General features: G+C 38.7%; 1 protein-coding gene and 1 pseudogene across 1 annotated transcript in view; both read left to right on the top strand.

Annotated features, from left to right (window-relative positions):
• The first annotated feature begins 675 nt into the window (after positions 1 to 675).
• LOC125656727 (uncharacterized) lies at positions 676 to 1,334 on the top strand (annotated as a pseudogene).
• A 10,429-nt stretch (positions 1,335 to 11,763) lies between these two features.
• The window catches only part of LOC130051239 (cornifelin homolog B-like), a 28,015-nt gene continuing 13,214 nt past the window's right edge, over positions 11,764 to 26,564 (top strand). The window contains exons 1-2 of the mRNA XM_056152874.1: positions 11,764 to 11,903; positions 12,810 to 12,924. Of these exons, the coding sequence (XP_056008849.1) occupies positions 11,886 to 11,903; positions 12,810 to 12,924 (133 nt within the window). The 5' untranslated portion in view covers positions 11,764 to 11,885. The remainder of the gene's footprint in view (positions 11,904 to 12,809; positions 12,925 to 26,564) is intronic.

Here is a 26,564-nt window from a genome sequence, read left to right as displayed (position 1 = left end):
ATCAAAGTTTTATATTGGAGTGCTTCCTAATAAAATCTTTTCTGTATTGTCTGCAAAGTACAGCGATACTTGTGAATTAGCAGTCTTCCAATTCCTCATAGAAAATGGTGTTTTCTTTATAGACCAGACAGCCAGTTCAAACCTCGTTTGTACTTACCGTCCGAAACAAGACGTCTGTGTGGATGAAACACTTGTGATAACCAGGGGGAGGGCGTCTATGCTCCAGTATATTCCTTCAAAGCACCCGAAATTCGGAGTTAAGTTCTGGGTACTGGCAGAAAGTGCCAACGGATATATTGTTAGAATATCATGTTACCCTGGTAAGAAATTCCAACCTGTGGCAGCTGGTACCACTGTCGTGATGAATTTGTTACGTGAAAGTTCGCTTCTCAACAATGGCTACCACGTATACTGTGATAACCTCTTTTCGTCGATTGATCTACCAACGAAACTCATCAACAAGGGCACGTATTTCATGGGAACCATTCGTTCCAACCGACGCCTTCCACAGACCATCAAAAACGCCACAGTGGATCCTGGAACGGCAACCGTTACGTGTTATTGACTGCCTCTAGAGGTGAGAGAAGCAGGTGTCCGGGAAGATTGATATCTACAGCCATTTCAGATGATACTTGCAGGGATGTCCCAGAAATCGTGAAGAAATAAAACAACAATATGGGTGGTGTAGATGGAGCAGACATGTTTATATCGTACTATAGCAACAACCGGAAAAGCGTAAAGGTGTAGGGGAAAATAGTGTTTCATATCATACAAAGGATGCTTTAAAAATGCATATATGCTGTGTGCTCAAAATACTTCAGAGAAAATGAAAAACTGATTGCAATTTTGTCAGGCAGTTATTGAGGATCTGGCCTCCAGACACTTTGCAGTCTTACATGTACCTGGTAGTAATTTGGAAGTAAATCCCAACGAATGAATCTTGTAAACCTTCCAGGTAATTTCAATTCCACAACTTTTTACACGACATAATATACGTATACATAAGGGGTAAAATTGTATACCTGTCCATTGTTGATTGCAATCTAACTTGATGTTTTCTTTGTTAATCTCAGATAGTAACTCCGCCACTTAAAAAAACAAAATCTGGATGCGCCCTTTTCTGTCTTTGAATAGAAATTATATTTCATTTCAAAGTTTTTGCTACCATTCAAGTCTTATGTATTTGAATGTTTGTTACAGGTCATTTAGAAAAAGATTGTGTTGTGGGCTCAAATCGTTTCCAGGGAATACGAAAGCGAAGTCGTACCGTGTGCATGAATTGTAAGAAGGGCATCCATTTTAAACGTAAAAGGCGACACACGTGTTCAGAATAGTAGATTGAATGATAAATCAGGCTGATATGTGTGTTTGAAAAACCAAAATAGGATTTCTAAAAACTTTGATTTATCGAACAATATTGCAAATATTTCGCTTATAAATATATATTTTACAAACTTGCTCTATAGTTGATCGATTCAATTATTTTTCCTTCATGATAATTCGTAAAACAACTCGATTTTTTGTAGTATAGTAGAATACTACTGGGTGTAATTACATATTCTCACATTTAATTATATTGTCTGCCGCTCTCTTAGAAATATGTGGACGCGAAGTAATGAAATACTGAATATCTAAAAATACAAGCCACTTCACAAACTACTGATCTGATTATCTAATAATTTCATATTAATTCTATATAATCCATTGCAAAGATACGCCAATTCTAACACGAAGTTTAATTTGAGAGCACTTATTCTTAATATAAGTCTTTTTTTAAAATAAAAAAATCCTTATTATGAATAAGATATCTCTCTGCAATAATTCATTGTAACATATTTTTCTTTTTAATCATGATAGTTAGGGGGGGGGGGGTATTCCATCAAAACTGAGGAAAACTTGGCTCAAAGTTGTGTCATGTTCAATTCTATTCTTAGGTTTTTGGTCATTAATTGGTAATAGATAGTTTGTTCTTTTGCTCGATCAGCACTTCGTATTGCATACTCCTTTAAGCAACACAAAACAGAGAGTTGGACAAACACGGACTCCTGGATATACCAGAGGTGGGATCAGAGGCCTAGGAGGAGTAAGCATCCCCTGTCGACCGGTCACACCCGCCGCGAGCCCTATATGATAATGATGTACAATCGTTACAAAATGTGCACATATTATATTCTCATAAGTTTGCTTGACACTGTAACAGTTATAAATGAATAATTCGTGAACCAATTATTACAGTGTATATAAATTACCGATGTAATGTTTGATAAAATGTATATTTAAGTTTTATTACTGGCTTGTGGTTGCTGTTTCTTCCAAACTTTTTGAGTTGGAGGACTGAACTTCTGGGACGTATGTTGCCGCTGATGAATCAATTGTAATTTCGTCAATATTTGAAACCTCCTCCAGTTGAACCTCTTCCTTTTTATGTCCTTCTCCAAAGAAGTGGGGCATAATGCTTTTCACAGTCCTGTCTGTCGGTAGACCTCATGTTGTCCGTTCAATATCTTTAGAACAATTCACTTGATGGTAATATTTCATATGCGAGTTGGTTATGAGTAGATTTTATATTGCTTAACGTCCCACTGGCACTCCAGAATATTTCACTCATATGGAGACGTCACCATTGCCGGTTATAAGTAGAAGAGAACCCCTATTGTTTTTCAGGTCAATGGTCAATCTATTCTGGACAAAGGAAGACATTGTCCGCTCAATATCTTGAAAACCCTCTATTGATTTTGAGATCACATGGCCAAAGGTCAAACTGGACATAGGGATATACCAATATCTTGAGAACCCCTTCCTTGACAGACATCAAACTTGGTACACTGGTACATCTTTAGGAGAAGATGACCCTATTGATTTTGAGGTCACATTGTCAAAGGTCAAACTACACATAGGAATATATTGTCCGCTCAATATCTTGAGAACCCTTTGCTTGACAGACATTAAAATTGGTACACTGGTACATCTTTAGGAGAAGATGACTCCTATTGATTTTGAGGTGAAATGGTCAAAGGTTAAACTGGACATAGGAATATACTGTCCATTCAATATTTTCAGAACCCTTTGCTTGACAGACATCAAACTTGGTACACTGGTACATCTTCAGAAGATGACCCCTCTTGATTTTGAGATCACATGGTCAAAGGTCACACTGGACATTGGAATATGCTGTATATTTTTAAAATAGCTTGAGAACCCTTTGCTTGACGGATATCAAACTTGGTACACTTTCATGAGAATATGACCCCTATTTATTTTGGGGTCACATGGTCAAACTGGACATAGTAGTATATTGTTTCCTATATTTTAAGAATTGTTTGATTGGCACCAAACTTGGTACACTGGTACAGCATATATAAGGAGTAGATGACCCCTATTGATTTTAGGTCACATGGTCAATCCACTCTTGACATAGGAAGATATTGTCTGCTCAATATTTTGAATTGGTGATACTACTATCAATTAAATGAGCATGTGTATAACCCTTTTCAATTTTGCACCATAGGGGTAAATATGTTTTACAAACATCTCTTGTGGGTTTTTTTTTTTTAAACAATAAATCAGACAGTATTGAAACCGTCTGAGGTAACCCAATTAACTGGATATTATTTTCATCTGTTCAATTAAAATATCAATGACTGGCATAGTCAAGTGAACTCTCCATTAAAATAACTTTTAGTTTATCTATCACAAGTAAATTCAACCCTGTTATAAGAATTGACGTGTAATCCGAGTGGAATGTAAAATTCATCAACATCGTACGTTTCTCTGACATAACTTAAGATATATATTGTTGTATAGCTCAAAACGTTCCTTACTATCTGCCGCTGTTTACTTCATACGAAAAGTGACGTCATGTGTTCATTCAATACAGACGAATGAGTTTAACACGGCTGAGCTAGTTATAATTGATGAATGTACTGTAGGAAGGACGCCAGTTTCATGAATTTTAGTTAACATACAATAACTTTACAAGCTAAAAAGTACTGATCATTGACGAGCTTACTGTATTTATATCGACATGGGAATTGACTGTGAATCGACCAAAGGGAGATAATTGCTACCCCCTCAAGATAAGACCAAGAGTATTTTAAAAAGTACAAATTAAGTAGTTAAACTCATTATTGATTCCTTTATATTGTTTCTATTAGACCTATTTCGACCCATATACCGTCACTGCTATAAGTATATCATTATTCGTTACGTAATACTCATTTACAGGTAATATTTTTATTTTAAAACTCAAGAGATATAATCTACCAGGTGCTTGGGTCTCAACTCCACCTATGATCCCGTTAAAAGTTGGCGAGTCTTTGTAAAGGTCTACAATTTTTTCGCAGACTGACGACATGGGTGCGTGACATGATCCTCCCCCAGTTTTTCTCTGCGAAATTTTCCGTGCACTAAACTAAGCAATATTCCATTAGCACTTGCATATTAAGGTGTTTATATCTCTCAACTGATTCGATACGCAAGAGCTTGTTCTGCGTATGGTCAGTTTTTAAATCGAGACAGGCTACTGACAAACAAGTTGATGGTGCAGGGATTTCAACAGTCTCGTCTAAAATCAGCTTTCGCAAATTCTATGGTTGTTATAACGATCTAGTTTGCCAATACAACTTATCATTGGTGACTTGTTTCATACCGATTGTTAAGCCGTTCTTGGCACAATGATTTTGACTATGGATAACTCTGTTTTCCTGATCAAGAGGCTCACGGCTGGTGTGACCGGTCGACAGGGAATGCTTACTTCTCCAAGACACTTGATCCCACCTCTGGTGTGTCCAGGGGTCCGTATTTGCCCAACTTTCTAATTTATATTGCTTATAGAAGTTATGAGATTGATCACTGTTATCTTCACCTTTCATGCGCAAGAATAAGTTGTCATAAATCAGCCGTTTAATTCCAGTGATAGAACGTTCACTTTGTAACCGAGTGGTCGTGAGTTCGAGCCCAGCGCGTGTCATGTCCGCGTCAAATCTAAGACGAAAATGCTCCGCAACTAGAAGTGAAAAACACGGGTCTTTTAGATACTGACGTTTCCAATGCTCGCCATCAGGTGTGAATGTCACACTCAACAACAGTCACAAATTCCTCATACGCCTACGCTATGTCATCCGGTGCATTATGCCAGTTCACAGAAACCCAGCCCACACGGTCTATTACTTCTAGGCCTACCTCCACATTCACTCTGTCAACGTCTACTGTCCGTGTCTCAGGTGAAATAAGTGCCTTCAATGTCCATGAGACTCGAGTCCTTGCACGCGTGAAAAACGAAAGTCTAGCCATGCCCATATTCACCAACAAAAACCACTTGGAATTTTTCTTCACACACTCGTCATTAAATAACTGCTCAATTAATAACAATATCAATGCGCCTCTAAAAAAAAAAAAAAAAAAAGTGCAGTTGTGGATTCATATTCTGATTAGGTCTGTCAAAATGTTTCGCGCTGATGGACTGTCGAGTTACGTCACGCATCACCCTGATTATTGATTTGAAAAAGTAGTATAACGCAGCTAGATAGGGAGTTCAACAGAGTGCAGTTTTGAGTGCGGGCCGATAGGGAGTTCAACTGAGTGCAGTTTTGAGTGTAGTTTAGAGTGCGGGGTTTTATAGACGGGTCAAGCAGTTGGCCAGATGGCCGGGGCCACCTGGCGCGGTCAAGCGGGGTTGGCGCGGTCAAGCTGGGGAGGTGGGGATGTGTAGCAGGCGAGGTGTGGGGGGATAGCGTGTGAGCGTTTTGTATTCCTGGTGTATTCCTTTATGTTAAATTTTCAAATAAAAAGAATTAAAGAACAATGGTTGAAAGTTTACACATTTATTCAATGAACAATTTACACGCAGATAATTTACTAAGAACAATGGTTGAAAGTTTACACATTTATTCAATGAACAATTTACACACAGATAATTTACTGGTCCGTAGTATTGCATCATGTCTAGAAAAATAGATAGGCGAGAGGTTTCGTTTTCATTTCTCAGAAACGCGGCTATTTCTGAAAATCGCTATGACTTTGTTTTGTAAACAATGAGCTCAGTCATTCAGTAGTTCTATAAAACTGAATTCGGTTAACATGCAAAGAGTTTCATCATATGTTCACTATATTGTGTGGTTTGAGTCAGATCTTTCTGCAGGAGACGTCATTACTGCCCGTGAAGGAGTGCAAAATTTAGGCCTATGCTCGGCGCTTACGGCCTTTGAGCAGGGAGGGATCTTTATCGTGCCACACCTGCCGTGACACGAGACCTCGGTTTTTGCGATCTCATCCGAAAGACCGCCCCATATAGTCGCATCTGATGACAAGCAAGGGGAAGTGAGGACTTATTCTAACCCGGATCCCATATAGTTTTACGCAGTATATTTAAAAATAATTCATTTTACTCTAAAAGTACTTTGGACCTAAACTCTAGTATGGATATAGCAGAACAGTTTTATAGTATATAAAAACAGCTATCTGTGCACTTCGCACCCTATGAGATCACAACGAAAAAGTACGTCACGACGTACATCTTACAATTCATGTCTATATGGTGTCGTTCTATTGATAGGCGTTATCAAGTGATAAGCCGTACACGTGAAAAAAATTCTTGTCAAATAATATATTATTTCAATTTCGTATAAAATCACTCAACATTTTTATATTTGTGCGAAGGTCATTATTCACATTGTGACCTTGAAATCGCCCCTCTATTTTCTCCCGATCCCGATCATCACTACGTTATGTAAGAAAATCTAATTTACATAATGATTGCGAGCAGTGTGTAAAGGAGTGACAATATACGGTGTATGGTGGTGTATAAAGTGTATATATATTTATATTCCTGTTACCAAAGGAAAAGTTAGGACACACTTCTGACACATAAAGAAACCCCCCTTTCCGCATTTGATTATGTCTGGCATACTCTTGAAAATAAAAAAAGAGTATCCTGCATTAGATGCATTTTAAATTTCCCTTTATCGGAGCACTTGGTCTCTCTATAGATCTGGGTTTTTACTATATCAACTATAGGAAGTCTCACAATTGTTCATGAAAAAGTGAAGATAATTAACAATCTTATAATGATTACACAAATGAGAGTAGGGTAAACACGGATCCATGTTAAAGTAAATATGAGTGGTGGCAACTGCTATGCATTATTTTTGTATGGGGACGCCTGAATTCAATGAGAAACAATTTCTCGGAATTAGTCAAAGATAAACCAATTTGTATATTTTACATTTTATTGAACATGCAATTTTTAAAACCATTATAAGAACACATGGACACAAGTCATACAGTTTGAACGCAATCGCACAAGTTCTCTCTTCTTTTTAGGGGTTCCAGGGTTTTGATGGCTCGTTCACCTCGTTGCAAAAGTCATTACTTCGATTTTTAGTGGCTGTCAGTCACTTATCCAGGGTCCTAACTGTCCGCATTTGTAACAGGGTACATGGGGAAATCTAACGATCAATGCTCCATTTCACTACAGATGTACCAGAGGTTGTTATTTTTCGATGCTGCGAGTTTGGTTGGATCTAGTTCCTCCACCTTTTTTTTTTCAAGGATAGCCATGTGCTTGGTGACCTTCTGTTCAATTCAATGATTCTGTTCCCAATACTGAGGTGATATAGATAATGAAAAACTTTTTCTTTTCTTTGGGTCTTGAGGGTATTCCTAGCTCTCTCCTCAGGCTAGTTCGGGGAATAAATAGATTTCTGACAGGGCAATGCATGGCCTGAACCATTTTCACTGGTGAGTATCTAATGTCAGCTGAGCAGACCTCTCATACGTTAGATAGTCAAATGCTATCTGACGTATTTCATACCGATTGTTAGACCGTTCTTGGCACACTGATTTCGACTATTGATAACTCCTTTAACCGGATCAGGATATAGGGCTCACGGCAGGTGTGACCGGTCGCCAGGGGATGTTTACTCCTCCTAGGCACCTGATCGCACCTCTGGTGTGTCCAGGGGTCCGTGTTTGCCCAACTATCTATTTTGTATTGCTTATGGGGGTTATGAGATTGATCATTGAAAAAAAAATTTCTGTTCTAAATATTTAAGCTAAAGTTTAACATTCAGCAAAAGTATAAAACAAAACAAAACCCTGGGTTGTGAAATTCACCATTTCCTGTACATCTTTTACTGCTATTCCTTAGTATGCATTTAGATTTGATACAGTATCAGCAACCTTACACATAAACATTATATACTAAGTTTGGTCCAACCCTGGGGTCAGAACTCCTACCCCGGGGATCATGAAATTTACAAATTTGGTAGAAGTCTTCCTGCTTTACATCTTTATGCATTTAGTTTTTCTTAAACATGTGCGATTTTTTTAGACGACTTTTGAAAATTGGTCAATTTTGGGCAGTTTTTGCCCCGTCTCTAAGGTTCCAGGGGTGCAGGGATCCTGAAATTTACAATTTATGTCCCCCTTGTTCCAAATTTGAAAAGAATTGGTATAGCAGTGATCAAGAAGAAGTTAAAAATGTGCATTGTTCACACATTTAATAACTTACTATTTTAGCCCCACCTTGATACCAAAACCCCTACCCCTGAGATCATCAAATTTACAATTTTGGTAAAGGACTACCTGTTCTTTCTAAATATCTGTTTACTTTCAATTTAGTATCAATAGTACTAAAGAAGATGGTATTTAAATGTTTTACACAAAAACACTATATAGTAAGTTTGGCCAGCCCTGGGGTCAGAACCCCTACCCTGGGGATCATAAAATTTTCAATTTTGGTAGAGGTCTTCCTGCTATCACCATGCATTTAGTTTTTCTTACACGCGTGCGGTTCTTGAGAAGAAGATTTTTGAAAACTGGTCAATTTTGGACAGTTTTTGCCCCGCCCCTAAGGCCCCAAGGGTGCTGGAGTTCTGAAATTTACAATTTGTATCCTCCTTGTCCCAACGATGCTTCAATGGCTAGTTCCGAGCAAATATAAATCAACGACTGTATGGGCGCTAGCTGGTATCCTGTAGATAATTTTCTTTACAAAATTATCTTTATTATGTAACCAAAATAGTGTTTATCTCGGACTTTATTTCCTTCCGTGCATATACTCGACATTCCCCAATTATCAGTTAAAGGTTTTCGCAGTATGGTGGATTTAAACAAAAAAGAACTTTGAGCGAGCTTATTACTGGCATATTAAAAAATAAAACAGGTTTATTAATACTTTAAATATTAATAAACCCTCCTGGAGTCTCATTTACAAAAACAAAATCGTATATATGTATGAAAAAAAGGTAGCAGAATTTAATTTTAAACTTCTCAATAATCTTCTATGTAACAAATCTTTTCTCATGAAAATAAAGAAAACCGAGTCAAACATGTGTGAATTTTGTAAAGAAAATGTTGAAGCCAATGAACACTTGATTTATTTTTGTGAAAATGTAAAGCATATATGGGAAATAACGTCAAAGGTTATCAAATTTGACATCAAATGGAAACACATTCTTATTGGATTTTATTTTGAAAACAACCACAGAATTGTCATTTTGAATAACGTAATTTCTAATATAGCAACTGTTATTTACAAATACAAGATGTACTGAAGAATCAAAGAAATTGAAGAAAGTACCGAAAATATATACATGCATGTTAAAGCTTCTTTAAAGATGTACTCTCATGTATACAAAAAGCTACATATAGATTTCAATGATATGTTTGAAAAAATTTGTAATATATTGTGATGCGATTATATATACATGTATATATATATATCAATGTTTTCTTGTTATCAAGACATGCGCCCGAATGTCTTGAACATTGTAAGGGCACTTTGAAGTATGAATAAACTTCGCTAATTCTTAAAAAAAAAAAAAAAAAAAAAAATAGGAATCTTTTCAAAGCATTTTGATAGTATTAATGATTCTTCCACATAGAATTCCCTGCTATGATATGGGGTGTCAGTGGATCTTACGTAATGACAGTGTCGTGTATTACTCGTACTCCTCAGTAGTGTGTAATAAATTACTTTGGCCAAACTCGAAGAGACTACACGCTATTTGAATGATTTGGAATTCGCACATAATGCACAAACTCGATTATGGTTTTTTTTTCTTCACATAACCAAAATTTTATTTTATTGGGGCCACGTGAGCGAGATGTATCCCTCCTTTCCATTTTCTCCCCTTGATTTATTCTCAATGGCGAATTTAGAAGGATTTGTGAGGGTTTTAACACACACACACACCTCCGTTGGGCATTTTTAACAAAAACATATCATTTTATGCCTGAAACCTTCAGCCCTCCCCCTATTTAGGAGCGAAAAGGATACAAACTTAGGTCGCAACCCCCACCCATGCTTTGAAAATTTTATGGACCCCCCCCCCGCCCCATTCCGATTCTCTCGACGGATTATATTTTCTTTAACAATATGAAATCAATAAGAGGTCAATAATTGGCGCTGTGGTGTGTATATATATATAGTTTAACGTTATATATAGCCTTCTTTCAGGATTTCTCGTGGTATCCGTGTTACTAAGCCATGATATTTGCGGCATATTTTTTCTTGAATCATCTTGGTCAATTTTCATTGAAAAGAGTCAAACAGATATTCACCGCGATGGGGACTTTTCAGTTATATCACGAACTGGATCCAAACTTATCCCAGTTATGAATTTAGACAAATTATTTTCTTATGCCAACATTAATATTCAGTATTCTGAACTGAATTTGTTCAGAATGTCTTTGTCTTATACCAGAATGAGAGAATTATTTATTTCTACATTATCTTCTTTTGTTATTTTGGCCTACAAAGGTTGAGGTCAGACAGTTGTATAGAACACGAATAATAATAAACGCTAACCACGTCTCCTCCGCTTAAATAAAGTGTTGTTATTTCTCAGGGGTGGCACTGGCAGGTTATGTGGTATTACATGCAATTCAGAAGGCTTCAGGGACTTTCTTATTTTGTGGAGTGTTTGTATAGGTACTGAAGATGTGCATTTAGGATGGATTTTGATTTTCTACAATTTTTTAGAAAATTACAGGTTGTTGAACTTGGTCTATTTTGAAATTAATATTCTATGCAGGGTACATAATTTGTCCGCCAAACTCCTCTCAGTTTTCAAGCGAGGACCATCTTATTTTGTGGGGTGTTTGTATGGGTATTGAAGATGTGCATCTGGAGAAGGATTTTGATTTTCTTCCATTTTTGAAAAAATTACAGGTTGTTGAACTTGGTCTATTTTGAGGAAATCTAGATTTTTAAGCTAAGACCCTTTGTTCATATGAAAGTTTGTCACAGCCTCATGATGGCTGATAATACCTGAAGCAAAGTTATTCAAATTATAGCACAAGAAAAACACCCTATGTAAGCAATTCACGGGCGTATTATGTACCGTTTGCCGTACTCTTGTTGTTTACTATTTTGCATTGGAGTTAATAATCTTACAATAAACGAGAATATTCCAGGGTGTAAAATTGGTCGTTAGTCGTGAATTCTTTTGTAAAACGCGTCTTTGTTTTTCATTATTTTGAAACTTTTATACGCTGTGGGCAAGAGTTAATCGTCAATCAAAGGTAGTCGACTAGTATTTTGCGTAGATAATTTTTTTAAAAAGTATCTCTTTGTAATTTCTGTTATAAATTCTTCAAAACTAATCTCTTCCTGTGCAGAACTTTGTCAGCCATTTTTAGCAAGACAGGACGTGGGAGAAAAACTGATGATATTTTACTTCCGGCAAATTAAAGCACGTTCGTACGAACTTTAGATATATTTTTGTGACTATATTTGGCACGCAAAGCCAACCAGAATAAGTAATTTTTTTCCGGTGTGCTCATGTCAGCCAATCAAATTACGGATTAAAAGCAGAATTAAATATGCTCTTATTTGCAGTATAAATTTCAATCAAAAGCCAGGTCATAAAGACATAACAACGATGAACGCTGGTCAAGGGGTAAGTTAACTATATATATATAAAAAAAAAATTATATGAGAAGGTGATTTTAGTAATTGGCAGGAGATACTGCCATAGGTAGTATCCAAGGATTTTTCAGGAAAGGTTACACCTTCTGCTGTTTGAAATTAAATTTGATTTGGTTCATTTAAATGCAGTCATATATGATATTTTTCATTGTTATAAATTTTGGACAATGTTATTAATCAATTCTATATGAATTTACATATATTTGATGGTCCTTAAGCATTTTTTCTCTTCAAAGAATGGACAGTTCATATCATGATCAAAGTTTAAAGATGAAATCATTTTTCAACAATGAACAGTTCTGGTTTACGGGTGTTATCTTTTTTTTTTTTTTTTAGTAAATATTGTTGATAAAAAAGTTTTAGTTGGGTTGTTCAGAAAAGGAAATTATAAATTCAATTAATTATCATTTAAAGTATTTTGTATATTGTTGCAAATGTAGAGGTAATCTGCTTTTGTTGAATAACTTTATTGTCACTTCGACAAAAGTTTACAACGTAAAAAGAATTCAATTTTATAATGATAAAACTAAATCGATATATTCTGCAAAACAAATTTATAAATGACCGAAGAACATTATAAATCAATCGTCTGCATTCCGAAATCGATACACATTAAACAAACACGTCAATGCACACACACATTTTTAGTGCAAGCGAGATGTGTATCAATTTTCTCATAATCGGTTAGTACGTATGAATGTATATCGCAGAATAATTACCGTGACCTTTCTTTAACCTTTTCAATAACCGAGTTAGAATGTTCTATAAAGTACTGACAGACATAGGATGGGTATCGTTTATACATAATAATACAATACACTACCACTAATCAGGTCTAGCTAGTGATGAAATTAAACAAGATACTTTTTTTTTTCAGCAAGTACTCCAACTGAGCGCTCCTGTGGTGGTGACTCAACCACCTGTGTACTCGCGACCCCCACTACGTGAATGGAGCACTGGAATCTTTGGTTGTTTCGAAGACATGCCGTCCTGTACGTTATCATGTTATATATTTATATTCATTTGCACGCATGTATACAGACATATACTAGTAGATAGGTGGGTGGATAGATAAATGGAAAGACAAGTAGAAAAGTATATAGATAGATACATGTATGAGTTAATATTTTGGTTGTATTTTTCACTCATATGGGTACGTTACCATTGCCGGTAAAGAGAGGGGTCTTTATCGTGACCCACCTGCTATGACACAAGGCCTCGGTTTTTGCGGTCTTATCCGAAGTTTACGACAAGTAATCTGCCTGTGGTTCTTGAAGCTTTAATATCGTGACAGATCATTACGTTGGTATATCAGATTTCTATGTCAGATTGTCAAATGATAATCTTGATAACCAGCAACTTAATATCTCATCAAAAAGTTCTTAATGCTATCAATTTTCATCAACTTGTTCACATAATTTTCTAAAAAGTCGACATCTGCCTTGTTGACACAATTATCGGACAAGTCGGCATGGCATCTGACAAGGCAACGTGATTATTTGACGCACGTCCTTTCTCGCAATCCTGGTTAAGTTTAATTTCTTTATTGCCTTGAGCCGCACAGATTATCATCTTACAACGGATGATACAAATAAAACATTTGCGAACTATAAGCCGTACACAATGAATACATGTTGTACATATAGAGCGTAGTCCTGTAAACGAGTCAACTGTCGAAATATTTGTTTTATCATACTGAGTGTTATAAACAACAAAGCAGAAAATCTTACGTCTGTTGACATTTGATAAATCACTATCATGCGATGTTTTGTATATCAATTTAATGCGGGTATTCGGGTTTATTACAAACGCTCAAACGACGTCGTTTAACAAGTTACGGCAAACCGTACGTACATAAATATGACGCAAGTGATTTTTTTTTTTCATATCACCCGTTGTCAAGTAATGTTACCCGTTGCTTGATACTATCACCCTAGAGCGCGTGCTTTCTATTCTCAGAGGGTAACAATATGTTTTTTTCAAATGCTTCTCGACCAATCAGATTCGAGTATTTTACATGAAAGTATAATAGGCCTAACACATCTTATCAGCCTGCTTGCAAGCACAGAGTAGCACAGTCAGGATTGCAAAGTATCATTTCTGCTATAAGAGGTGTGTTTATACTGTAAGTAGTAATTAACTGGTTTAGAAAATATTTGGTAAAACATTCGGTTACATACTAATAAACTGGACGTATTTTAATGACAACATCGAGCTTGAAAAACAATCACCCCTAACTTATTTCCATAGCATGATTTTTTAAAACAGTATTATATTATCTATAACATATTAGGATTAGGCAGCAGGCAGACCCTATATAAGCCTTCTGCAAAGGGACTGGTTCACGATTTTTGATAAAAAGAATTTTCATTTTCGATGTTAAACATTAAAAATATAACTCATTTAATGTTGACAGCCAAAATGTTGACCTTCTGAATGCAAGAATAAAAGCAATATTTTAACACTCGAGTCTTTTTATGTATACAAACAAGTGAAATATTGATTTTGTAATATAAAGCATCTTAATTTTGCATAGTCACAAATATTAATTTTTAGATGGCATATTTTACCCCAAAAATGCTTGAAATGTGAAAGATGATGATAAACTTAGATCGATATCCATTTCTTTGAAAATTTCGTAAACAATAACAAACCGCAATCTTTGTTTACAAAACAAATAATAAACCCTCTAAAATGATGTATAACCATAATTTTTAAGTGAAATCTTTTGAACACATTAGACAGTAGATGTTGATCATTTACAGTGAAAAAGAAAATTTTGTGGAAAATCGTGAATCGGTTCCTTTAAAGGTACGTGCAATGTCCACATAATGATAAACTGAGCGATTACAACGAATATGATAATATGTATGAAGTAAAAAAAATAATAATAATACGTAGATTGAATTCAGGGATAAGAGTTTTGGAAATGGTGTTTCATACAGCTACATTATTAACAATAGCATTAGTAACTTTCAGTAGAGCATTTTCCCTTGCAACTGCATTGTCCAGAATTACACAAGTCCGGCGATGTCAGGGTCAGCACTGGCACTAAACGTTGATGTATCCGTCTTAGATCTTTTCATTGCTTTTTCAATGTTACAGTCTCTCGGACATGGAACTGTTGATATCAGTGGATTTTAATGGAAATCTAACTATGTTGTCTGATTATGTCTGGGAATGCTTGATGGGAAAGGCTCTAATGCAGTTTAAGAGTAATGAAGGAGTGAATCTGCTCTCGTTTGAGCTGCCCAGAACTTGGGTCTTCCAGCTTCTTGCCCTGTTGGTAAAGATGAGTTAGGTAATCCAAAACGAACATTATGGCTCCCACAAGAAGGTTCTGGTCCCTCTCCTCCAATAGAAAATGACCCTTTACATAAATGTCTGTCAGTCTTACTCAAGAAAATCTTTTGGAATTCTCATCGCTGCTCCGACTGCTGTATGAGTTCTTCGAAATAAAATCCTATAAAAAGTGCAAGATGGACTTCCCAAATCCTATTTGTTCTTCACCACCCATAGTAAAACACAGAAATAGTTCATTACGCTTGGATATGGAGAAATATCACCCTTTTACGTCAGCACTTCCAGATACACACACAAGAACAAATGAAGATATATCCCTTATCCTTGCCAAATGTAGTCCTGTCAATCCGTATCATTGGAACCGAGACATATATTACCGGGTACACGTGTAAAGACGATCACCTCTCCTTAGATATGGTTGCTGTCGAGTTACAGGCAGTGTGAACGAATCCTATTGCTCAAAACAGTTCATAGGAACGTTCCCGAAGGATTTCATAAAAGCGCTTTCGAATGGTCGGTCAAATTGTTGGTATAGGTCTCTATTCATCAATGTGTTTTATTTCGTTGACACGGTGGGTTTCTTTTTGGCGTTGTGTAAATGAATAAAATTTAGGCAAAACTTTGACTATATATTAAATATAACATGTTTCTTAGGAGTATGCTTATATCAGTTGAATTTTGATTTCGTGGCTATTTTATTTCAATTGCCAGTAGAAATTAAATAATCTGAAGTATCTGTAGAAGTCTTACTCTAGGGTGCAGCCAATTTATGTAACTCACTTACCAAATAGAATATATTAAGCCCAGTTACTATATATGTCTCTTTGTAGCATTTGTAAGTCCTGGGTATATTGGTAACAAGGATTTCATAGCCCTTTAGTCACAGAAAAATAAACAATGTTTAAAAAGAGCTCATGGAGATAAGTTTCCTTTGATGTTAAAGAAAATTGAGAACGATAAACATAATAAACCTCTCGTATTAATCTTTTCAAATAATTATATTCCACAAGACTTGAGACAGTTGACACTGTTTCAGGTTTTTTTTTCATTTCCCCCTGCATTTGAGTTGGTTGTGTGTACAAATGACAATCGCTTCGTTAAAAAATGTAACTGACTCGACCGAAATCGCGAAGTAGCAAAAATTGCTTCCCGGATATTTTTGTAGTTTCTCGAAAATCATTGAAAAAATTCCCGCAGCTCTACAAATTAAAGACACTGATAGTACATTGTCAGGGTACAAATATTTCTTCTTACTGATTTTACCATAAGATAATCCCTCGGCGTGTAATTTTAGAATCAACGTCCTCTTTTTCAGTTGATATCGGTTTCCCTTTGCGTAGTCTTCCTTGTTGACTTTCTTCCATCGTGCTAACAGATTATGTTACGACACGCACGTGTTCATCAGCATATTTTATTCCCGCCCCTTTAAATATTGGTCCAATCGCAGTGATTGTTCTTTTCTTTCATCATTGATAGATTTGTATTGAAATTAAATATTGAGTCGTTCACACTAACTGTAAATTGACAATAACTGTGTTGATGACTTAAGTGGTATATCTGCAGGCTCTCTTTGTATTAAACCTCTAATAAATACTTTGAAAAGGGATGTTTCTTCTGTAGAAGCCTGTTATAAGCTTTCGTGCGAGTCATTCTTTTCCAAATGTCATTATCAATAGTTGTAGGGTGCTCCATCAATATACAATCGACACCATCACAAAATTTAGAATACTCATTTTGCTTAGTCGATCCGGCCCCTCCATTTTTTTTTTTATTAAAGATATAATAAATGCTTATTACTTAGGAAAAAGGGAAGTTTTTGCACATATATTGCAATTATAGTTATCAAAATTAGATTACTGCTGAAGTTAGACGTGTAAATAAAATTGTTTATTCAACCCTTAACTAGGATTTATAGTTTTGTTTGAAGTGCGATGGTTATGAAAATGTGTGCTCATTAATTATTGTAAAAACATCGTTATTCGACTATGTATAGCAATCAATGTAAATGTATGCCCCATGTCCACTGATCATTGTGAAAATACCCTAGTGAAAACAGTTTTTATAGCTGCATTGTTTTGCAAACCTTTGATCATTAATTACGAGCTTACAGTAGCCTAACTATTAGAAGTGGTGGTTTTTTTTTTAAACTCCAGAAGTTCAAAGCATTGCTCATGATTTGGAAATAGAATGTGGCAGATATAGAAATATTCCAAGAAATGACAGAGTATGTAAATTTTGTCTATAAACAAAAGGTATTCTTTGTATGGAAAATGAAGTCCACTTTATCGAATATTGTGATGTGCATAAAAAGCTGTCGAATATCAAAACATCTCTTCTTTTTGGGAAATACTGAAAGCTTATTTCAATATGGAGGAACAAATACCTTAAATGCTTTGGCAAAGTATGTTTTTCTTGCTTTTAAAATAAGAGACATTTGTTACAATAAACAGTCTCAAGAAGATTAATATACATTACGCGTGATAATTAGTCTGCAATCAAACCATGAATACCATAGAGCATATTAAAGGATGACTACCTGATGACAGAAGATATCAGCGGCGCACACACCATGAAGATGAAATACGCAGAAGTAGTATAACCCCTCCCGATAGGGGGTTCAACTGAGTGCACTTTTTATGCAAATGAGGTCAAGCAAGGGCGTCTTTTGATTGGTCAAGCGGTGTTGGGGTCAACGGAGTGCACTAGGACGGGGTCAACCCTAGCAGGGGTTGTAGGCCGGGTGTCCGGTGAATAGGTTGGGCTATGGCCGCTGGTCTAATTTTAGCATGCGGTACTTTCGCTTTGAGTTCCTGGAAAAGCTATTTTTCTGAAAATCCAGTGAAATCCTGTGTATTTCTATGTATTCCTGTGTATTAAATCCTGTGTATTAAATCTAATGAATAACACAAGGTTTTAAGTTGACATGTTTATTAAAGAACAATTTAATTAATTTAGAGTGTTATTGACGTTGTGAAAAAACCTGCTTTTCTATGACGTCACAATAAGTATATAAACGCAATACACAATTCGCGTTATCACTTTCGACATCATGTCAGACAAGTTACCTAGTGGACTTCCACGGAGTTATATTGAACAGCGATTGAGATTTTTGAATGATCAGCTGAACAGACAACGGCAGCGTGAATTACATCTCCGCAGAGAGAATCAACGGCGATTACAGTATTTACAGCGGGGAGGAGGGAAAAAGAAACTCATTTCGGATTATTACAAAATTCAACTGGAACGAGGACGTCAATCACGGAAATTTAAAGTCAAGGAAAATGTCTACAATGTTGCCTTCAAACCTATTCCAGAGAAAGAAAATACAACCTTCATTCGTAGGCTCTTCCGGGATATGTTAAAAAATGTGAAACAGGAAATGCAGTGCAATCCTAATGATTATCTACGTTTAAATATTCGGCACCCGTCTCTGGATTCAGCTATTTGGTACGAATTTACGCAGTCCAATCAGCTCAACGAGGACAAAATTCTGAACAAAATAGAATCCGTGCAGCAATCTAAAAAGGAATTCCTAATCACCGACGGGGCAGTGCAGATGGATTTTTTCCATGTCAAATATCCACAAGGCAGCGGGTGCACTAAGAAAAAACATCTACACGTGGATAAGGAGAAATTCAAAACCTCCAAGAGAGCGATCGTTCGCATTCAAAATCCTGAGGATTCTCTCTGCTTGTCCCGGGCTATTGTGGTAGCACGTCTACACAGCCAGAAATCAAACGACCCGGCATGGGAAACGAAATGGTTACGCATGAGAAAAGGGGATAAAGATTCTCTCGATCAGAAACGAGAAGCGAAAGCCTTGATGGAACAAGCTGGGTGTGTTATGAACCAGCCGTGTGGGCCACGTGAATGGGAGCAATTACAGCACGCGCTCGCCCCGCAGTATCGATTGAAAATATTTCAATTCAAAACGAATACAACTCGTTTACGACTGGAACCTATTTACAAAGGACCGGGGCACGGGACTTGTTTGAATATCCTGCTGGATAACGAGCATTACGATGCCATTGTGTCTATGCCTGGAGTGACGGAAAACAAATACTATTGCGATTATTGCGATGTTGGCTACAGTCACATTGAAGAACATCGGACCGTCTGTCCTCATCGATGCTCATTTTGTTTAGCCGATACCCCCTGTATCCCGGACGGGACTCAGACGAATTGCCCTCATTGTAAGGGATTTTTCAGAAATGCAGCTTGTTACCAGACCCACTTGAAACCTTACAGCAGTAATACAAAGACCACGGTCTGCAGTTTAATGGGGCGCTGTAACCAGTGTCAGAAATGGATGTCCAAGCATTTATTAAAACGCCACGCGTGCGGGGGAAAAACCGAATGCCGCATCTGTCACAAAGTCGTCACCATGCCTCATCACTGCTTTGTACAGACGAAACCCAAACCTAAGAAAGAAAAAGAAGAAGAAGAGGAGTTGAAAATGTACATTTATTACGATTTCGAATGCAGTCAGGAAAACGGTATTCACATACCCAATTTATGCGTGGCAGAACGTGTGTGTCAACATTGCGACAGTGTGGATATCGACAAGGCCTGTTCTCATTGTGAAGGATTCGGATCACAACGCCGCTTCCTATTTCAAGGACCCGACACGTTAAAACAGTTTATGGAATGGCTCTTACAGAGCGAGACCGATGAGCAAGGCCATGTGGAACTCAAACACGATGAAGCCACCATCATTGCCCACAATTTCAAAGGATACGATGGGCAGTTTATTTTGAATTACCTGGTTCACACGGCGTGTATCAAACCCACCGTCATCCTGAACGGCAGTAAAATCTTATCCATGCAAGTCTTGGGGTTGAGATTCATCGATTCTTACAACTTTTTACCCTTTGCTCTTGCCAAGATGCCCTCTGCTTTCGGATTAACGGAATTGAAGAAAGGATATTTCCCGCACTTTTTCAACACGACAGAGAACCAGCAGTATGTGGGTCCTTACCCGGCCGCTCATTTCTACAATCCTGACGATATGTCCACCGCCAATCGTGAAGCCTTCTATACTTGGTACCATCAACAAGAGGGGAAAGTCTTTGATTTCCAGAAAGAATTCTTAGCTTACTGCATCTCGGACGTGGATATTTTACGCCGGTGTTGTGCCCATTTCAAGTCCACCCTGTTTGATCTGGTGGAAGTAGACCCCTTTCAAGAATCCATCACGTTTGCCAGCACGGCTAATTTAGCCTACCGACGAGGATTCATGGTTGAAAATACCATCGCCATCATTCCTAATATGGGCTACCGGCCAGCACGACGATATTCAGCTAAAGCTTGTCGATGGCTCGCCTGGCTAGAACATCAACATCACTGCATACGACATGCTAGAAATGGGGGCGAAGTCACGCTTGGACCCTATACAGTAGATGGGTATGACGAGGAATCCCGTATCGTGTACGAATTCTATGGCTGTTACTGGCACGGCTGTCCCACCTGTTACCCGAATCTGTTGACTGACATGCATCCTCATCGTGTTCAGCATACGTATCAAGACCTCTACCTGGACACCTTAAAACGAGCCAGTGCTTTAGAAGACCAAGGCTATACAGTCGTGAGCATATGGGAACACGAGTTTGATCGTCAGACCCAGACCAATCCCGACTTACAGGAATTTTTACAAGGAGTCGATATACAAGATCCTTTGAATCCCCGTGACGCTTTGTACGGAGGGCGGACCAATGCTACACGACTGTATTGTGAGGAAGGGGATATGCGATACGTGGATGTCTGTTCCCTGTACCCGTACGTGTTGAAATACAAGCCATTTCCCGTCCAACATCCCCAAGTCATCACCAGCCATTTCACCGATGTCAGAGACTATTTCGGGCTCATTCGTTGTCGTGTCCTCCCACCCCGAGAGCTGTATCACCCCGTATTACCTTACAAGACCGGGGGCAAATTACTCTTTCCCTTATGCCGCACCTGTGCGGAACAGCGCAACTTAGGACCCGACGAGCGGTGCCAGCACACCGATTCTGAACGCAGTCTCACTGGCACCTGGGTGACCACCGAACTTCACAAAGCATTAGATCTAGGCTGTCGTCTCGACCGCATTTACGAAGTTTGGCATTTTGAGAAAACCAGTGACCACTTATTTCGATCGTATATCAACACCTTTTTGAAAATTAAACAAGAAGCTTCCGGATTCCCCGAGGATTGTCAAACAGCCCAACAGCAGCAACATTACATTGAGGAAATTCAGCAACGAGAAGGCATTGCCATGAACCCGGCAGACATCCAGAAAAATCCTGTCCGAAGAACCATTGCCAAACTCTTTTTAAATTGCTTGTGGGGAAAATTTGCTCAACGATTACAATTACCCAAATCCCTGTATCTCACGGAAGAAGAAGAATTACAACAGAAATTACAAGATGCCACTTTAGAAGTCAAAGGCATCGAACTCTTAGAAAATCGTGAACGCCCCGAATGTGATATGATACTGATCAATTATCAGGAGAAAGAAGAATTTTTAGAAGACTGTCCCTTTGGAAACGTGGTGCTGGCGTGTTTTACAACAGCTCATGCTCGTTTACATTTGTACGAGACGTTACAGCCTTTGGGAGAGCGTGTCTTATACTTTGACACGGATAGTATCATCTATCAGCACGACGAGAGCCAGTTCAACCCGACCATTATCAACAGTTTAGGCGGCTGGACCGATGAATTGGGTGGAGATCGTATCATCAAGTACATGTCGGGCGGGCCCAAAAATTATGCATACGAGACCCAGAATGGAAAATCTGTCTGCAAAGTCAAAGGATTGACACTCAATTATCGTGCCTCTAGAGTCGTGTCTCTCGATACGTTGGAAAAAATGTTGAAAGGAGAAGAAGAAGAAGTCCATGTCCGCTATCCGCACTTTATTCAACGAACCCGCCAACATGATGTGCGAACCATTCCTCTGGTGAAGAAATACCGCATGGTGTATGATAAACGTCAACGTATTCATGACTATGACACGCTGCCTTACGGGTATTAAAAAGGATATGCTAGAGAAAACCATCAGTCGGCAAAATGACGGACTACGAATCACTACATAACCCGGGTACACCACGTTATGCTCTACTGTCAGATCGAGTAGCGTCGTTTGAAAATGCTCCCGAACACTTGCAGAAGCTATTACCTACCATTGCAGAAGCGGGATACTTTTACAAAGGGTACGGGGATAACACGTGCTGTTTTTATTGCAACTTTGGACTTCACCATTGGGGAGCTGTCGACAATCCTTGGATACAACATGCTTATTGGTATCCTCACTGTCCTTACCTGAAGTGTAATAAGGGTAAACAATGGGTACGCCAAATGTTCAACGCCGTTAGCCGAATGCGAGACACGGGGAAGGCTTGGGGAGACTTGTCTGTAGACAGTGTGGAGAATCCGGCTACGACGACGGAGAAATGTCATCTGTGTTTAGAAAGAGACTTGAGAATAGCTTTTTTACCTTGTGGTCATTTATGTACTTGTGCTATATGTGCTACGGGACTGAAACAATGTCCTATTTGTAGACATGGTGTTGAGCAAGCTGTACGTATTTTTATTTGTTAATAAATATGTATGATCCCATGAACTTGTGTCATTTATCAAGATGTATACCTACGAGACACTTGAGCCTTTTCAGTTGAAACATGAATTTACCATGGTGGTGGCCGGACCCTCTAAATCGGGTAAAACAGAATTTGTCAAACAGCTGGTACAAAATACGCAGTGGATTGCACCGCCTCCCGAAAAGATAGTATGGTGTTATCGAGAATGGCAGTCCGCGTACGAATCCTTACAGGACAAGGTCACTTTTATCCGCAATATACCTCAAGACGATGAGCAGATAGTGGCGGATCTCAGTACGCGCCATCTACTCATTTTTGATGATATGATGGGAGGTAAAGCCATCGAATCGATTGTCGACTGGTTTACGCGCAAAGCGCATCATCGAAATACCAGTGTCATTTATATCACACAAAATCTGTTTGATCGAGCAGTACAACATCGTACCATCAGTCTGAATGCTCACTATCTTGTGCTGTTTAAAAATCCTCGAGATAAATCTCAGATTGGGGTGTTAAGTCGGCAATTACAAATGCCGCATTTACTTCCAGCCTATGAGGACGCCACCCGTGTACCTCACGGGTATTTACTAGTGGACTTGAGTCCTCAGACGTCGGACGATTTAAGATTAAGAAGTCAACTCTTTACCAACTTGGCTGTGCACATGCCCCCGAGAGTATAAATAATGTCACATCATGGGCAGGTGTATCATTTGAAAGACAGTCTTCACCATGGGTAGACCTTCCGCGAAGAGTAAATTAGTCAAAACGTTACGCCGTTTACAACGGGAACGGGATCCCGTTCAACGGAGCCATCTCATTGAATTAGGACGTAGAGCCTTACTCAACTGGTTTGCGATGGGCGCTCGAAATTTATTGCGAGGCGTCTTACCAGGCAATAAAATCACTCAGCGGTTCATTCAATCCCATCGCCAAGACTTGAGTGTCATTGCCGATAAGAAGTCCAATGAAGAAGAGCGTAAAAAAGCCATTTTGAAACGAGGAGGCGCCGGATTCTTAGGAGGGACCATTATCCGTCATTTATTCAAATGGGAAACAGGCCGTAAGCCCCGTGGGGGACAACCCAAGAAAACCAAGAAACCACGAGCTAAGAAAGCTAAAAAATCACCTCAGAGAATTCCTAAACTCATTATTCGCTTACCTAAGAAGACACCTAAGAAGTCCCCTAAGAAGTCCCCTAAGAAGACACCTAAGAAGACACCTCTCAGGATGAAGAATCCGTTTCCCAATTGGGCTCCAAAGAAAACCCCTCTCATTGTGAAGATGCCGTTTCCCAAGGCCACTCCCCCCAAGGTCACTAAAACGTTAGCCAATCTGAAAGCCGGATTAGCTCAAAAGAAAATGGAACGACCCATGCATGGGCCTATAGGAAGTTCCAGAACCAGTGATACTGCTCTACCGAGTTTTGCTCATACCTTTGGAAGCATGAAATTTCAACCCTTAACCACCTCAACACCGGTTCAGGTGCAAAAGAAATATAAATGTAAATTTTGCCCTCTGATCTTCAATGCGAGAGAGAACCGCAATCGTCACGAAGAGACCGTCCATCACAAGCGTTTTGATCCTAAACATCCGAGTGCCATTGTCCTGGACTAGGTATAAAAAGGAGGGGGAAGGTGCCCCACCCTTCATTACCATGGCTCATACGAAGAAGTGTGAATGTCGATTACGACCTCATTTACCGCTCTTGCAGACGTTAGCGGCTCCTCACTATTCCAGCAAATTAAAGACAGAGGTGTTGAAACATTGTTCCAATGACTGCATTTTAAAGATTTGTGAGATTGTGTACAATCTATTAAAAGGGGTGATTCCTCTCACCCCTACTCAGAAGCGACAACTGGGTCGAAAGAAACACATCTTAAGACGCTTAGTCCAGCCTCAACCCGTGAAAAAACGACGAGGTATACTCATTCACCAAAAAGGATTGGGTTCGTTTGTGTGTGGCAAGATTTGTAAGAAATCATGAGTCGAAAAATGGTGTTGGTACCGGAAGCGATGCTCAACGAATTAAAAGGCAAATTACCTAAACCTCCCGAATTTACCTCGACTATTGGTTTACGCAGTGATTTGGATGAGATTGAACATCGAGATGATTTAACCGAGAAAGAAAAAGTGGGGTTGTACGGGCATCAACTTCATCGCTATCGTCAATATTTACAACAAGCTCGACACCCCACCCCAGCGAGTCTGCCCTCCCCAACCAGTGCAGCCAGTGCCGCCTCACCACCCACAACCGACTCAGCAGCCGATGACTTGGAGGAACAGATTATCAAAAGCGTCAATAAACCGGGTCAAAAGAAAGCAGGTTTATTACTCGATCATCTCAAGAAATCCAAAGTGGTGACTTGGAATAAAGAAGGAGAAATCAGCTATAGAGGACGCAGGGTTCCCGATTCCAATATTGTGGATTTAATGACCGAAACCCAGCGACAAAGACCCTTAAGACATCGTGATCCCCCCGCGGGATTAGAGGAATTTGCTCAAGCGTTAAAAGAGACTCATGCTCCCAAAGGATATTTGACCAATCGTGATGTTATAAAAGCCATGGACAAGCCCGGAAAAATCAGTACTCCTAAACCTATAGAAGAAGAAGATGAGAGCGGATTTCAAGAAATCTCGGGTTTTGACCAATCTTTCTATGAAACTCCCAGACGAATGATGACCCCTAAAAATATCAGGGAGGCTGGTAAAAAGACATCACGTGAAATTGGAAAATGGTTAAATCTACCATGAAACCAGAACAGATCTTACAGCGACTGTATTACGATCCCAAGACAGGTTATGGGGGAGTCCAGGCGTTGTATCGTCAAGTGCGTCAGTTAGGACACAAGATTACTCTGTCTCAAATTCGAGAATGGGTGAAAGCTCAAGATACCTATACCTTGCATAAACCGATACGGCGGAAATTCAAGCGACGACAAACACGAGTGACGGATATGGATGAACAATGGCAATTAGATTTAGCCGATGTCTCCAGCTTGAAACAAGACAATAATGGGTATACGTTTTTATTATGTGCCATTGACGTGCTGTCTAAATATTCCTGGGTCGTGCCTTTAAAACAGAAAACGGGGAAAGAAATGATACGAGGCTTACGACGGATTTTTCGAGAGGGACGTCGCCCCGTGCGCATTCAGTCCGATCAAGGAAAAGAATTTACCAATAAAGAATTTCGTCAAGCCTTCAAATCCATTCATTTCTTTACGACCCGTAATGCTGAAACCAAAGCCAGTATTGTGGAACGTTTTCAACGCACGCTGAAAGCACGTATGTGGCGGTATTTTACACGTCATAAAACACGACGGTATGTGGATGTCTTGGCCGATCTGGTGTATGGTTACAATCATACCTATCATCGCAGTATCCAGCGAGCTCCTGCTCAAGTCAATGCCAAGAATGTCTTGACCGTATGGAAAACCTTGTATGGAAAACAGAGTGCCGATACCACGAGTCGCTTGCAAGTGGGGGATCGTGTACGCATTAGTAAAGCCAAACGTACGTTTGAAAAAGGATATTTACCGAATTGGACCAAAGAACTGTTTACCATCTCTAGAAAAGTGCCAGGACGCAACGTCTATCGCATTCAAGATGATCACGGGGAAGAATTAGAAGGAACCTTTTACGAGAAGGAATTACAACAAGTGATTAAAGACGATGATGTCTATGAAGTGGAGGAAATCTTAGGGTATAAAAAGCGGCGTGTGGGAAAAAAAGTCATTTCAGAAGTCAAAGTG

The sequence above is a fragment of the Ostrea edulis genome, chromosome 1 (assembly GCF_947568905.1).
Source record: "Ostrea edulis chromosome 1, xbOstEdul1.1, whole genome shotgun sequence".
Lineage (NCBI taxonomy): Eukaryota > Metazoa > Mollusca > Bivalvia > Ostreida > Ostreidae > Ostrea > Ostrea edulis.
The sequence above is the reverse complement of the archived record's forward strand: the minus strand, read 5'-3'. Positions and strand labels throughout refer to the sequence as shown.